This window comes from Vipera ursinii, assembly GCF_947247035.1.
Source record: "Vipera ursinii genome assembly, chromosome: 1".
Classification (NCBI taxonomy): domain Eukaryota; kingdom Metazoa; phylum Chordata; class Lepidosauria; order Squamata; family Viperidae; genus Vipera; species Vipera ursinii.
This window is the reverse complement of record NC_139512.1, coordinates 5,111,438-5,125,408: the sequence shown is the minus strand read 5'-3', so window position 1 is coordinate 5,125,408 and position 13,971 is coordinate 5,111,438. Positions and strand designations below refer to the sequence as shown.

The 13,971-nt window shown below is 42.6% G+C and overlaps 1 protein-coding gene across 1 annotated transcript in view; it reads left to right on the top strand.

The window, feature by feature from the left end:
* Window positions 1–1,145: 1,145 nt before the first annotated feature.
* MKNK2 (MAPK interacting serine/threonine kinase 2) overlaps window positions 1,146–13,971 on the top strand; it is a 53,892-nt gene continuing 41,066 nt past the window's right edge. The window contains exons 1-2 of the mRNA XM_083349905.1: window positions 1,146–1,229; window positions 3,342–3,519. Coding sequence (XP_083206031.1) covers window positions 3,472–3,519 — 48 coding nt within the window. The 5' untranslated portion in view covers window positions 1,146–1,229; window positions 3,342–3,471. The remainder of the gene's footprint in view (window positions 1,230–3,341; window positions 3,520–13,971) is intronic.

Here is a 13,971-nt window from a genome sequence, read left to right as displayed (position 1 = left end):
CAACGCGTGTAAAGACGCTCGTTCCGCTTCAAATACTAAATTAATCCGGGGGGGGGGAATCAATGCTGCCCGTTTCAGATAAAACAATATACTGTAATGCGAGGCTGGTTTTCTTTGCAAAAGGAGCCTTGGTGGAGCAGTGGGCTAATGCCTCCTTAAGTAACACCAGCTGCCTGCCATTAGTGCAGGTTCGAGTCCCACCAGGCTCAAGGTTGACTCAGCCTTCCATCCTTCCCAGGTAGGTAAAATGAGGACCCAGATTGTTGGGGGCAATTAAGCTGACTTTGTAATGATGCCGCTTGGGGGGTGTATGAAAGCCCTAATAAGCAGGCATATACATAGAATGAAGGCTACTGCTAAGCTTGTAAGCCGCCCTGAGTCTTCGGAGAAGGGCGGGATATAAATGGAATAAAAATAAAAGGACAATCCGTGCTAAATAGGACCCCTGCTTTGCCTCTTGGCGCAAATCCCAACCAAGCGTTAGCAATTCCACAAAGCCGCGGCAAAACGTTCCAGGGCTTTAATGCGTCGTGTGAAGACGCCAGAGGCGCTACACGTGCACACACGCACCCACACCCGCGAAAGCAGGATGCGGGTGTAAGGAAGGGAGCATGTTTATCTTGGCAAACAAACCATAACAGTTACTCAGTTACTCGTTGTCTCCCCCCGCCCCTTTCCTTCCCTTTCTGCAGAAAAAAGGCGGTAGTTACGAGAAGGACAGAAGCGCTCTGCACATGCTCGAGAACTACTCTATATACACCCCGCTTATTCGGCTGAACGGGCAAGTCGGGCGATGAAAGAAACGCTCCGTTGTGCGCCTGCTTGAAAGTTTAATCGGCTTTATTTGACGCGGCTCTCTTTCCCTGCGCTGGGGGGCGGGGGGAGATGCGCAGGCTGGGCCGAAGCCACTCTGCACATGCTCGGAAGTCCTTTGTCTCTGGCTGGCTTTTCTCCCGGAGGAGGAGGAGAGGGGGAAGAGAGGAGGAGGAGAAGAAGCGGCGGAGGAGGAGGCGTTGCACGGGTTCCGCGGTCGGCTCCGCCTCGCCGCCTGGCTCGGCTGAATAGGCGAGCGGCTCAGCTGATGCAAGCGGCCCTCCCCGCCGCTGCCTATATATAAGCCGAGCTCCAGGCGCCCCCGCCGCGGAACCTCCCTTCCCGTGTCTTGGAGCCGCCAGAGGCCGGGTGCCTTTCCATCAGCAGTGGCGCCAGCGCTGCGGGGCCCGAGCTCGGTAGGCAAGCCGGACGGGACGGAGGGGGTGTCTGGGTGGGTGGGTGGGAGAGGCAGGCGGGCGCGAAGGGGGCCCGAGAGACGGCTGGCTAAAAAATCTGCATCTTCCGACCTCATCCTTGCAACGCCGCTTTTATTTATTTATTTATTTATTTATTTATTTATTTATTTATTTATTTATTTAATTAAATTTTTATACCGCCCTATTCCCGAAGGACTCAGGGCGGTTTTACAGGGCAACATAAAATATGATAAAAAAATAGTATAAATTAAAATAGATTAAATGGTTTTGGCAAAAGCAACTGCGCGGCTTTCCCTTTTTAAAAAAAAAAAAAAGCTGCATTCCGAAGATAATTCTTGCACGGAAACGGGGGGGAGGGCGAGAATGGGTTCCCCCCCCTTCAAAAAAACAAAACAAAAACAAAACACCCCTCAACTCAACCTACCGCTCGCGCAACTCTTCCGCCGCCCCCCCCTCCTTTTATGCGGTGGCAAATTTCGTAGCGTTGCAAAGAAAGAAAGAAAAAAGCTGGGTTTCTCGGTGCGTTTTGAGTCTTGCAAACGGGGGGGGAGCTCGCCGTGTGGAAGAGAGGCAGGCTGGTTTCGTGCCCCCCTCCCCCGATTATTTAGCACTGAAGAGGTTCTCTTTCACCCCCTCCATCATTTCCTGGGGGAATAATGAAGGTCTTTTGCAAAAGGACGGCGCTGGAGGCTCCCTTGCTTTCTGTCTCGCGTCCCATCTTCTTAGGCGACATTCATAGCTAGAAATTGATTTTCTTACGAGCCTGAGATTTGGGGGAGCGTATGTGTGTCCCCCCACCTCTAGTTCTCGTTATCATGCCGGGTATTCCCCCCTTTCACTTAAGTATATAATAGAAAATGAGAGTGATCACGCCCCCTTTCATCTACGGTAGGATATATGCGCGGAGGAGGAGATTGGGGGGGGGGTATACTTGGATTTAAAAGAAAATGCATTATTGCAAAAAAAAGCCCACTCCCATTGGAAATCGGGGGTTATGGGTCTACTACAGCCAAAGATCGCCCTATTGCTGATGCAGAAAAGGGGGGGGGGAATTGGAGCAGTTTGGTTTTCTAGACTTTGCGACTACCCCTCCTCCCGGAAAATTTACGGATTTCTCCCTTTCCAGATTATGCTACCTATGTGACCGTATGTACTCCTATATAGCCTTTGGGATATTGTCTTTTTTTTAAAAAAAATAATTATTATTTTACAAAATCGGTGGATGTATTTTTCCGACGTTCATTTTGTAAATTAAAAAAGAGGTGTGTATATTGTACACGCCCCCTTCTTTTAGGATGTCCCCTTTCTCCCAGCCCCTGCCGTCTAAATTTGCTTGAATAATACTGTACAATAACATTGCAGATCTACTAAAGGAACCAAAAAAAATAAATCTCCCATTGGGTGCATTGCTACACAAAGGAATACGAAAACCTACTCACACCCCCTTCCATCTACTTTCCTATGTATTAAAAAAAAAAGGGCCCTGGGTCCAACAGATCAGATGAAAATTGTTTTTGAGGTGGGGGATTTGGATGTCTCCTATTACATTTGGTAATAGGACTGGTCTGGACTGAGGGGTTTAATGTTTTTAAATTGTGATTTAATTTTTGTGGCTAGACTTAATTTAATTTATTTTAATTTATTTTAATTTTATATTGGATTGTTTTTAAATTTTGCCTTGTAAACCGCCCTGAGTCCTTTGGGAATAGGGCGGTATACAAACCAAATAAATAAATAAATAATAAATAAATAAATAATAAATAAATAAATAAATAAATGATGGTTTTTTGCAGAGTAAAGTGCCTCTTAGCTATGCACATTAGGAAACATCTGTGTAGCTTCCATTGTAACTCTCACCCCTAAAAAACAGCAGGGTTGTGATTGAGTGTGTGTCTTGTGTGTTTGTTGGGGTGTGCCTTTTTCGGGGTCTCTTTCTAGCTCTAATTTGTCCTCTGTGTGTTTATAGACTTGATATGTTTCACTGTCGTGTTTTGGTTAGTCTGATCATTCTTTTAGCAGCTGTTTTAATCCAGCCAAAATTGTTCAATGAATCCTGACATTTCTCTATTTTTTTCCCCTCCTCTCTTCCAGGGTCTTTTTCAACCAATCCGGACTAGCTTCATCCAAATTTTTCTCTCTCTCTCCACCCTTCCTTGTTTCTTTTACTATTTTTCTCCCATTCTCTTTATTTGGAATATTCCTGCATTTTTAAAATCTCAAGATGGTGCAGAAGAAAACTGAGCTTCAAGGCTTCCATCGTTCTTTTAAGGTACAGTTGTGACTATTTCATTTTTTTAAAAAATGATATAAAAGCAGATGAATTCCTTTTGTTTTTAATCTTTGCTACTTTGCTTTTGGTTGTAAAAATGAGCCATGGGGTTTAGTTGTCAATAAAAGAGGAAGTGGGGGAAAAGCTGAACTTTTGTTGGTTGTGCTTGCAAGTTTCTGAGTCACACCAAAGAGTTAATTTCTGAAGAAGTGAGGTTGCTGTCCCTTGGGAATACATAATACTTCCTAAAACATTTACAACAGGTAGAAGTTTACAGGTGTTTCTGCAAAATGTTGCAAGTGATCCATTTCTCCAAATTTCCTGATGTTCTCCATCCTGTTGTAGCCTATTTTGTAACTACTGAATAGGCTCTGTTTCCACTGGAACATTTGTAATTTTTTGTAAAATACATTTTAATGGACACCTTCCCTATTCAGTCTTGTTGGTACTCAAGGTTTCTTGGTTTTGTAGAAAGTTTGTGTTCTGTCACTTTACATTTGAAGTGGTACTGAATTTGGCAATGTGACACTTAGGGAAGAAAGGGAATGGTCAGGATTCCCAAATGCAGATAGTCCTTGACTTATGACCACAATTGAGGCCCAGATTTATGTTGCTCATTTGTTAAGTGAGTTTTGCCCCATTTTACAACTTTTCTTGCCACAGTTAAGTGAATCATTGCAGTTGTTAAGTTGGTATCACAGTAGTTAAGTGAATCTGGCTTCCCCATTGACTTTGCTTGTCAGAAGGTTGCAAAAGTGGATCACATGAACCTGGAACACTGCGGCTGCCGTAAATAGGAACCAGTTGCCAAGCATCTGAATTTTGATCATGTGACCATGGCGATGCTGCAATGGTCATAAGTGGAAAATGGTCATAAATCATTTTTTCAGTGCTGTTGTAACTTTGAACAGTCACTAAATGAACTGTTGTAAATCAAGGACTGCCTGTAGTCTTGGTGTTACATGCTCGTAAAATCAGATCATGGATATGAATCATTAAATCCCTTGTTGTTGTTAGCTGCAAAGTCGTGTCCGACCCATCGTGACCCTATGGACAATGTTCCTCCAGGCCTTCCTGTCCTCTACCATCCTCTGGAGTCCATTTAAGCTCACGCCTCCTGCTTCAGTGACTCCATCCAGCCACCTCATTCTCTGTCATCCCCTTCTTCTCTTGCCCTCAATCTTTCCCAGCATTAGACTCTTCTCCAGTGAGTCCTTCCTTCTCATTAGGTGGCCAAAGTATTTGAGTTTTAGCTTCAGGATCTGGCCTTCTAAAGAGCAGTCAGGGTTGATCTCCTCTAGGACTGACCGGTTTGATCGCCTTGCAGTCCAAGGGACTCTCAGGAGTCTTCTCCAGCACCGTAGCTCAATTCTTTGGCCTTTCTTATGGTCCAACTTTCATTGCCATACATTGCAAATGGGAAGACCATAGCCTTGACTATACGCACTTTTGTTGACAGGGTGATGTCTCTGCTTTTTAGTGTGCTGTCTAGATTTGTCATGGCTTTCCTCCCCAGGAGCAAGCATCTTTTAATTTCTTGGCTACAGTCCCAGTCTGCGGTGATCTTAGAGCCCAGGAAAATAAAATCTGTCACTACCTCCATTTCTTCCCCATCTATTTACCAGGAATTGAGACGGCCGGATGCCATGATCTTAGTTTTCTTAATGTTTAGTTTCAACCCAACTTTTGCACTCTCCTTCTTTACCCGCAACAAGAGGCTGTTTAGTTCTTCTTCACTTTCTGCCATTAGAGTGGTATCATCCCTACTACACCACCATTTTACCCTCTTACCTATTCTTGTTCTTGCCAATACTTTGCAAATACCTGGTGCCAAAGGTGGTACAGTGTATTATTTACATAGCACAGTCTATCCCAGTATTTCTCAATCTTGGCAGCTTAGACTTGTGAACCTCAACTCCCATGCTGGCTGGGGAATTCTGAGTGTTGAAGTCCATACATTTTCAAATTGCCAATATTCAGAAATACAGGTCTATCCCAATTTGTAATCTTCCAATGCTATCTTAGACATTGATGTTCAGAATTTCCTGTGATCAGGTTTGGTATATATATCAAATGATTGTTGAAATTTAGAATGGCACTGTTTAAGAAAATTAGACTAATTCCTAGTTTGGTTAACCATGCATAAGACAAGTTCTGTGCTATTAATCATGGTTTCCAAACCCCAGTTCAATGTGCTGTATCAAAAGCTGTTATTTGTGAACCGAGTAAGCCCTGACTTCCAAGTATATATTTTACTTTAATGAGAAATAAGTTTGTAGGGAGGGGCAGGAATAGAGAAAGTTAAGGAACAACAGTGTTGAGAAAGTAAATTGCAGATTTTAAAGCAAAATACAATAAAGGCTTCTGTAGGTGTTGAATAGAAGAAGAAAAAAGTATGTTTAGGACGATGCAGGTTGGATTCACACATTCAGCTAAAACATAGTGTGGTTTGCTTATCAGTAATTATGCTGTTGTGTTACCAACACAGCAAGCTTTGTAAACCCTGGTGTGTGGGTTAATAAATGTGATTTTAGCCATGTGTAGTTAGTACAGTGCAGTTAATCAACTCTGGCTTAGTTTGCTACATGAACACAACTAACTGTTTAACATTTGTTCTCAACATGTGTGTTTAGAGATTATAATTTTGGCTACAAATCAGTTTAATTTATGTTTTTCCATAGCAGTAGTTTCATTGTGCCTTTTCTGGATTCAACAAGAAAAAAAACCTGGCTTGGATTTTAAAGAGGATATATATATATCCTTGTTTGTCTTGCTTTTGAGAAAGCTTGACTAAGTGTCATCCTAGGCCAGGGGTGTCAAACTCAATTTCATTGAGGGCGGCATCAGCATTGCGGTTGCCCTCAGGGGGCCAGGTGGGTATGGCCTACTGGGTGGGCGTGGCCCACTGGGTGGGCGTGGCTAGAGTGTGTATGGCCTACTGGGTGGGCATGGCCAGCTCTACATCGTTCACATCGAGGGTGCCTATGGGGGGCCCGGGCGGGAGTGGGACAGATCTGAGGGTCTCTGGCAGAAGGAGGGTCTCTGGGCCAGGGCCAAGGCAGTGGGGGCCGTTCCCTCACTGTTTCCAGGATGGCTTCGCGGGCCGCATGAAACCACTTTGCGGGCCGGATCTGGCCCCCGGGCCTTGTGTTTGACATGTCTGTCCTAGGCTGTGATTTGCAGATTTAGCCCTAAAGTGGGTATTGCAACCTCTGACTTTTCAGAGAGACCCAAGAGGCATGTTTGTAATGCCAGCAAGCTCACCTGTTTTTTAAAAAAATGATAATTTGCAATTGTTCATCTCCAATTTTTCATTCATTTTACAAAGAGCCCCTTACCTCTTTCTTCGTTGGAGTAACTGTGGTTTGAAATTCTGTCTCCCCCCCCCCCCGCGCAATGTAAAAATAAGCTTCTAGTTCTTTTGAGTGATGTAAAGAAATCTTATTGCTGACATGTCCAAACATGCCTGAAGATTCAGGGATATACTAATGCTATGTGGGTAGCTAAAAAAACACCAATAGGGTTTGAAGAATGCAGGTTGAAGGCCCCCTTCTTGGGGGATACGAAAGAGGGGTATGTCTGGCAAAATAAGTCAGTAAAGTAATGGAAACCTTGTGTGAAAATAATTAGCATTTATTCATTTATTCTGTGCTCCTATACTGTCAGGTAGAAATTCAAGTTATTTATAGGGGTGATGTGCATAGTTTGTGCCTGGTGGCTTTTGGAGAACAGAAATTGCAACAGTGCAATTGTGGGCTTGCCAGCCTGTCTCTTCCAATTTGCTGCTAGCTGCCTAGTTCCCATTATACAGGTGGAGTAACTGAGCCTGAGAGAGCCTCACAGCCAGCCAGTTCAAAACCTGTCCTGTTTATGTATTCTACCCTCCAGGGATGACAGTCAGCACTCTGCTCAAAGCACAGGGTTCAGCCTATGAGGATTTCTCCTCTTTCCTGTCAGTCCCTGTTCATCTTTTGCTGGCTGATGGCTCCTCCTAATTATGGGATGTTGGCATCCTGGTTGGCAGCATGCGTGGGCTGGCACTGTTGGGCACTGATGTAGGGCAGTTGGGCTGGTCTCTACTTTTTAATAGAAGCTTCTGTGGGTTAAGTTGGGTTTGCCCTCCTTGAAAGCTGGATAATTGCTTGTCTTCATCACAAGCTGAACTAGAAGGTGCATAATTGTACTTGGAATGCCTTTTCTCTTTGTATCATTGAGTGTTGTATCTTAAGATTTATGATTACTGTATTTTATGATCATGATTTATCACTTGTTGCTTGTATGTACACTGAGACCTTATGCACCTGAGACAAATTCCTTGTGAGTTCAATCACACTGACTTGGCCAATAAAGAATTCTATTCTGTTCTTTGGGACATTTGTTTGCAAGCTGACACACAGGTTAAAATGGCTGCCACCTGGGCTTTTTTGTGTGATTTCAACTTGATGGGGCACTTCTGAACAATAGATGACTGTTAAGAATTGAGCATGGGGGCTCAATTTGCACAAACCTTCCTAGAGTCCAGATAATGTTCCTTTGATTGTAGGCATGTAGTAACAGACCATCCAGGTTTACTGTATATACTATGCAATATATACAGTATACTGGTTTACTACTATAACTGTAATTGGAGGATATAGAGAGATTTAATTCTATTTGGTAATTGTGATGTGACAATAGGATAAGTCACCCTTCATCCCAGGTTCTCCAAGTTCTCCAAATGATGTTTGCAGTGTAACTACTAGTGCTGGTTTTGTGGATACTCAGACAACCTGTTTCCTCTTAAAACACAATTTCTCAACCTTGACAACTTTAAGATGCATGGACTTCAATTCCCAGAATTCTGGCCAGGGAATTCTGAGAGTTGAAGTCCACGCATGTTAAAAGTTGGTAAGGTGGACAAAGCCTACCTTAGATTAAGGTTTCATTGAATAGGCCATTTTAGATGTTGTTGGTACTTATTAAGTAATTAAGCAATAATGCTCTGGCATTAAGTTTCAAGATCCTAGTTTAGCTTAAACTCCTGCTGCTAGTTAGGGTTCAAACTCCCTTGCTTAGGAAGGGCTTGTGAATTTTGCTCTCTATTGTAGTTTATTCCATGAAGACTGCCTTTTACTCTCACAGCCTTGTGAGGTAGTCTACAGAGATGTTTGAGAGACAGAGAACAGTGAAAGTGAAGTAAGTTTGTTGGGCCCTAGCTAACTGTGTAGTAAAACTCAGCTGCTGTGGCTTTTTCAACCAGTAGAAACCATGAAGACCTAGCCAGGGCTTACGTAAGGTTTATGCCCTGGGAATATTATGGTTGAATGAGAATTTGTCATGCGCTCCGAGTCCAAATTCAAAGCACAACTAGCTAGAAGTAACTGAGAAAGTAACACACTCCATACCTGAATTCAAATACATTTCCCCCTCTTTTGGTCCATAGCCTTTCAGCAAATAAATAAATAGATGGTATAGGACACTAATACTCCTTAAAGGAAACAATGTCGTCTTAATTTATCATTTCACCATTAAGGAGATCCAGGTTCAAACCCTTAGCATTATTGTAAGGTTTCGATCAATTTTAGCCTATCTAGCAAGAGAATAAGGGACGCGGTGGCTCAGTGGGTTAGGACACTGAGCTTGTCGATCAGATGGTCAGCATTTTGGCGGGTCGAATCCCGAGTGCCGCGTAACAGAGTGAGCGCCTGTTACTCGTTCCAGTTTCTGCCAACCTAGCAGTTCGAAAGCATGTAAAAATGCAAGTAGAAAAATAGGGACCACTACGGTGGGAAGGTAACAGCGTTCTGTGCGCCTTTGGCGTCTAGTCATGCCGGCCACATGACCTCTTTGGAGATGAGCACCGGCCCCTAGAGTTGGAAATGACTAGCACACATGTGCGGGGGAACCTTTACCTTAGCAAGAGAATAAAAAGAGGCAGGAGTTGCAGAGTTAACTGATGTGTAGGAAAAAGGGTACAATGAATATTTATTTTCATATCCCATTACTCCACAAAAAAAAGCAAATAGCTTCATGCCACAGAGGCAGGTAATTAATTCAGAATTGGAATCTTGATTCTGGAAGAACCAAATCTGTTTTTTTCCTTCCTTGCAAATTTGGGGTATTCATGAACACACGCAGTCTGTTTGCATTTTTCCTCCTCTTTCTCCAAAGTCTTTGCTGAATGAGTGGCTTGTTCTCCTGAAGTCCTTTTTGCAAATTAAATCTGCATTATATAATACCCATTCCCTTCACTCTGGACTGTAAATTTGATCACGGAATTTGGTTTGGGTTGGCTGCACTGAACATTTTGGGCAGTAACTTGAATTTCTTGCTGGTGTTTTTCCATCAGGTTTATAATTGCTCCAGTTGCCTTGTGGGTATTACCAACCTGTTTTTTTACTAACCTTAATTTAGCACTGTTGTGTTGTTGGGTGGTTTTTTTTTTAAAGAGCCAATCAAGGTAGATACTTCGGTGCATTGGTTGTGGTGTATGTGTGCATCTCTGTGTTTTCAGGGGTGGGGGAATTTTGCTGCAAAATTCCTGTCGGGTGCAGTCGTTTTTCTGTTTTTGTTTAAACAGCACAGCTTCCTGGCGTGGAACCAAACGGCAGTGTGGGTTTATGAGTGCGTTGTGGTGGAGAGCAGCTGGAAGGAAAAGACTGGGAGGGGTGGGGGGCTGGGAGTTCCCAAATGAATGGACGGGCTTACATTTGTGTGTGTGTCCTGGTGCTGCTGTTTGCCTCCCTGTGGGTGTCCACACTTTTTTTTTTTAACTACTTGTGTTGATGTAACTTCTGTTGTACCTTGTGGTTTGGATGCCAGCGAGGCCCTGGAAGGGGTGGGTGGAGCCAGAATGTTATGTAAGCTCTCTTTGCGTTCTGCAATGTTGGGCCTAGCTTTTCCTGCAGGAGAAAAGCGGATGCTAGGAAAAGAGAAAAAAACAACCACCCAGAAATATTTTCTGGACACATGGGACCACCAGAGGGTAGTAGGACTTACTCTAGGTCTTTTGTAAAAAAAAAAAAGAAGAGGAAAGTCCCAAGTGAGGTCTGAGGCTATACCAGGAGGCTAAGCAGAGCCTCACAATTGCAGTGTGATGGCTGAACATTTAAAGCAGGAGCTGCCAACCTTTATGGTGGCTGGGGAATTCTGGGACTTGAAGTCCACAAGTCTTGAAAGTTGCTAAGGTTGGCTGCCCCAGGTTTAGAGCAGTTTGTGCATACTGGATTAAAAAGCGGTAAGAAGCGATCAAGCCACGGCTGCAATTGTGACATGTAATTTTGCATGGGGGTTTGCCCAAGAACACGATGTGCTGCATATCATATCCCCTGGCCTCAATGTTTACTTCTGAATCTTGTTTCTCTCTAATGTGAAGAATGTCTCCTGCTTCTCCCATAAGACATGGCAAGAGCTTTTTCTAATTTTATATTTTAATACACCCAGGGCCTTCTAAACACTCCCCTTCCTGGTACTGTCTTGGTTTCTGTTTTATCTTCTGTAATAATTATTTTAATCCCCAAGCAAAGCATTATGGGATTTGTGGACTGTTCTGGTCAGCATTTTCTCCTGGCTTAGTGGTGCTCATGCAAATCTCTTGTGTGCTCTGTGTGTGCGCAGGCCTGTGAAAGCACATATGAAATTTCTAGATAGTGAAGCAATAGTTCCCAAGTGTGTCTGACTATCTGATACTGCTAAGTCTGGGCTGGTGTCCTCATCAACGAACCTATTAGTTCGTTGAGTTTTTATTTTTTCTGCGCAGTTCTGCCTCACCTCAGAGGCAGATTTTGTAAGAATGTTTGTTTGTATGTAGGTTCCGAGTCTACGTTTATTTATTGACAGGAAAACTTACTGAACTGGCAGTGCCATACTTGTTCTTACGCACTTCCACAACTTTTTACATAGATTTTTGAGTCAGACTGGGATAAGGTTAGTGTGTCCTTTTTCAGCTTTGTGTGAACATTGGGCAACAATATATGAAAGGCTCTTAAAATGTGGTGGCTAGTTCTCCTGTCAGCTCTTATTAACTCTTAGCTGTATTAGAGGCAGTAATGAAGAGATGACTGTGTGATTTACAGAATTGTTTGTGCCGCTCAAGGAGTCCCTTTTATTGACAAAATTAATGAGATGTTTCCTCCTGTTTGTATATGACTGGAGTACAATTCTTTTTAAAACAGGTAGTCCTCGACTTACAACTGTTTGTTTAGTGACCATTCAAAATTACAATGGCACTGGAAAAAATGACTTATGACCATTTTTTCACACTTATGACCATTTTCACACAACCACTGAAGCATTCCCATGGTCACGTGATCAAAATTCAGATGGTTGGCTGTTGCAGTGTCCCAAGATCATGTGATCCTCTTGTGATCTTCTGACAAGTAAATCAATGGGGAAGCCAGGTTTGCTTAACAACCGTGTTACTAACTTAACAACTGCAGTGATTCACTTAACAACTGTAGCAAGAGTGGTTGTAAATTGGGGCAAAATCCACTTAACAAAATGTCTCACTTAACAACATAAATTTTGGGCTCAATTATGGTTGAAAGTCGAGGACTACCTGTATATTAATTTTTTGCTTTTAAAATAATAAGCAAAAAATCAAAATACCAAAATATATACATTTTCAAAAAAATATACAAGTGCTGAAAAAACAAAAGCAAAAACAAGATACAGAGAACAATGTGTTGCTGTAGTTACAATTCTATAAACAATTATTGAATATAAACAAGTATGTTTTTTATTGCATTTATATGACTATCATGCTTATAAATGAGTCCTATATTTCCTTATATTTATCAATAGCAAAATCTACATCTGTAGGCAGTCCACTTGTAGGTAGCAAGTGTCATCAGCTCTTCAATCCATTGAATAAATTATTTATTATTTATTAATTTTATTTGTATACCGCCCTTCTCCCGAAGGATTCAGGGCGGTGAACAGGGCAATACATATTAAAAAACAAGATACAAAAATTAAAAACGATTAAACAAGATAATAAATAATAATAAACCTTTATTGTCAAAGTACAACATGTGTACATTGAGATTAGCTGAGCCTGCCCATGAATAAGTTAAAACACATTAAAAAATAGGTTAAAACAGATTAATAAAACCCAACCCCATCCCATCAGGCCATCATATTCTTTTAGTCCAGGGCTTTACAAACTTTTCACACATTATACCACTTTTAGGATACAGGAACATCCGAGTACCACCAGTCGCCTAGCGGTGTCAAAAACTTGATGACCCCCCCAAAAAGGGGAAAAAGTAATGAAGTACAAGTAGTCCTTGACTTACAACAGTTCGCTTAGTGACTGTTCAAAGTTACAATGGCAGTGAAAAAAGTGCCCCCTAAGCCACAGCCGAGCAAGACACCTGCCTGCCTGCCTGGTTTTCACTGTTGTGAGCATTTCTGTTGAGGATTGGCAGCAGGGGTGGGGGGGTGTTTGGTTTTTATTCCCCCCCCTCTGCTGGGTGGTTGCAGCAGGTTTTGATCACTTCACATGACCCTGGGACACTGTGAGCGTCATAAATATGAATCAGTTGCCAAGCATCTGAATGTAAATCACAAGACCCTGGAGATGCTGCAACATTCCAGCTGATTGGCGCTTCTTCTGGGCTCAGCAGAAGCGCCAGGATTAGCGCCTATCTCCAGCTGGAGCCTGGTGCTGATCCTGGCACTTCCGCTGAGCCCTGACAGCCCCGAAGAAGTGCTGATCCTGGCGCTTCTGCTGAGCCCTGCAGCTCCAGCTATCTCTTGCTCAGGCTTGTGCGATGCTGCCACCGGTTCAGCTCATTCCCTTCCCCCGCTACCACTTTTCTAGGATGGCGGTGTACCACCTGCCAGGTGCCAATGTACCACAGGTGGTACCCGTACCACTGGTTGAAAAGCCCTGTTCTAGTCCAACCCCCTGCTTAGGCAGGAAACCCTATGCCATTTCAGACAAATGGTTGTCTGTCCAGTCTCTTAAATAAAACTTCCAGTGTTGGAGCATTCACAACTTCTGGAGGTAGGTTGTTCCACTGATTAATTGTTCTAACTGTCAGGAAATTTAGTAAACAGCGTGTTGTCTGGGCTTCTATTTACAAAGTAATCACTAACAATCAGTTTCTGTATTCCAAAGTCCACATAATAGTTTTGCTTGATTTTCTCTTCTTCTAATAATATTCTCTTTGCCAACCTTGAATTATTACAATTCTTATTAGTTTGATAGGTAACAATTAAATATAAAGATTTTTCTAAAATTTCTACCAATAATAATCTCATCAATATCATGCTTTTTTTCCCTATCTGGTCCTCTTGGTTGCCTCATCATGAGTCCTGTTTACAATTCTTGTTTAAATGTATTTTCCCTACAGTGTTCAAAACATTCTTACTGGTTAAAATTTCCCAAGGTTAATTACCTTAGAGTATTTAAATCTATTTTCACGTCTTAAAAAGTAAGTAAAAGACACAAAAGAAAAACAAAGAAAA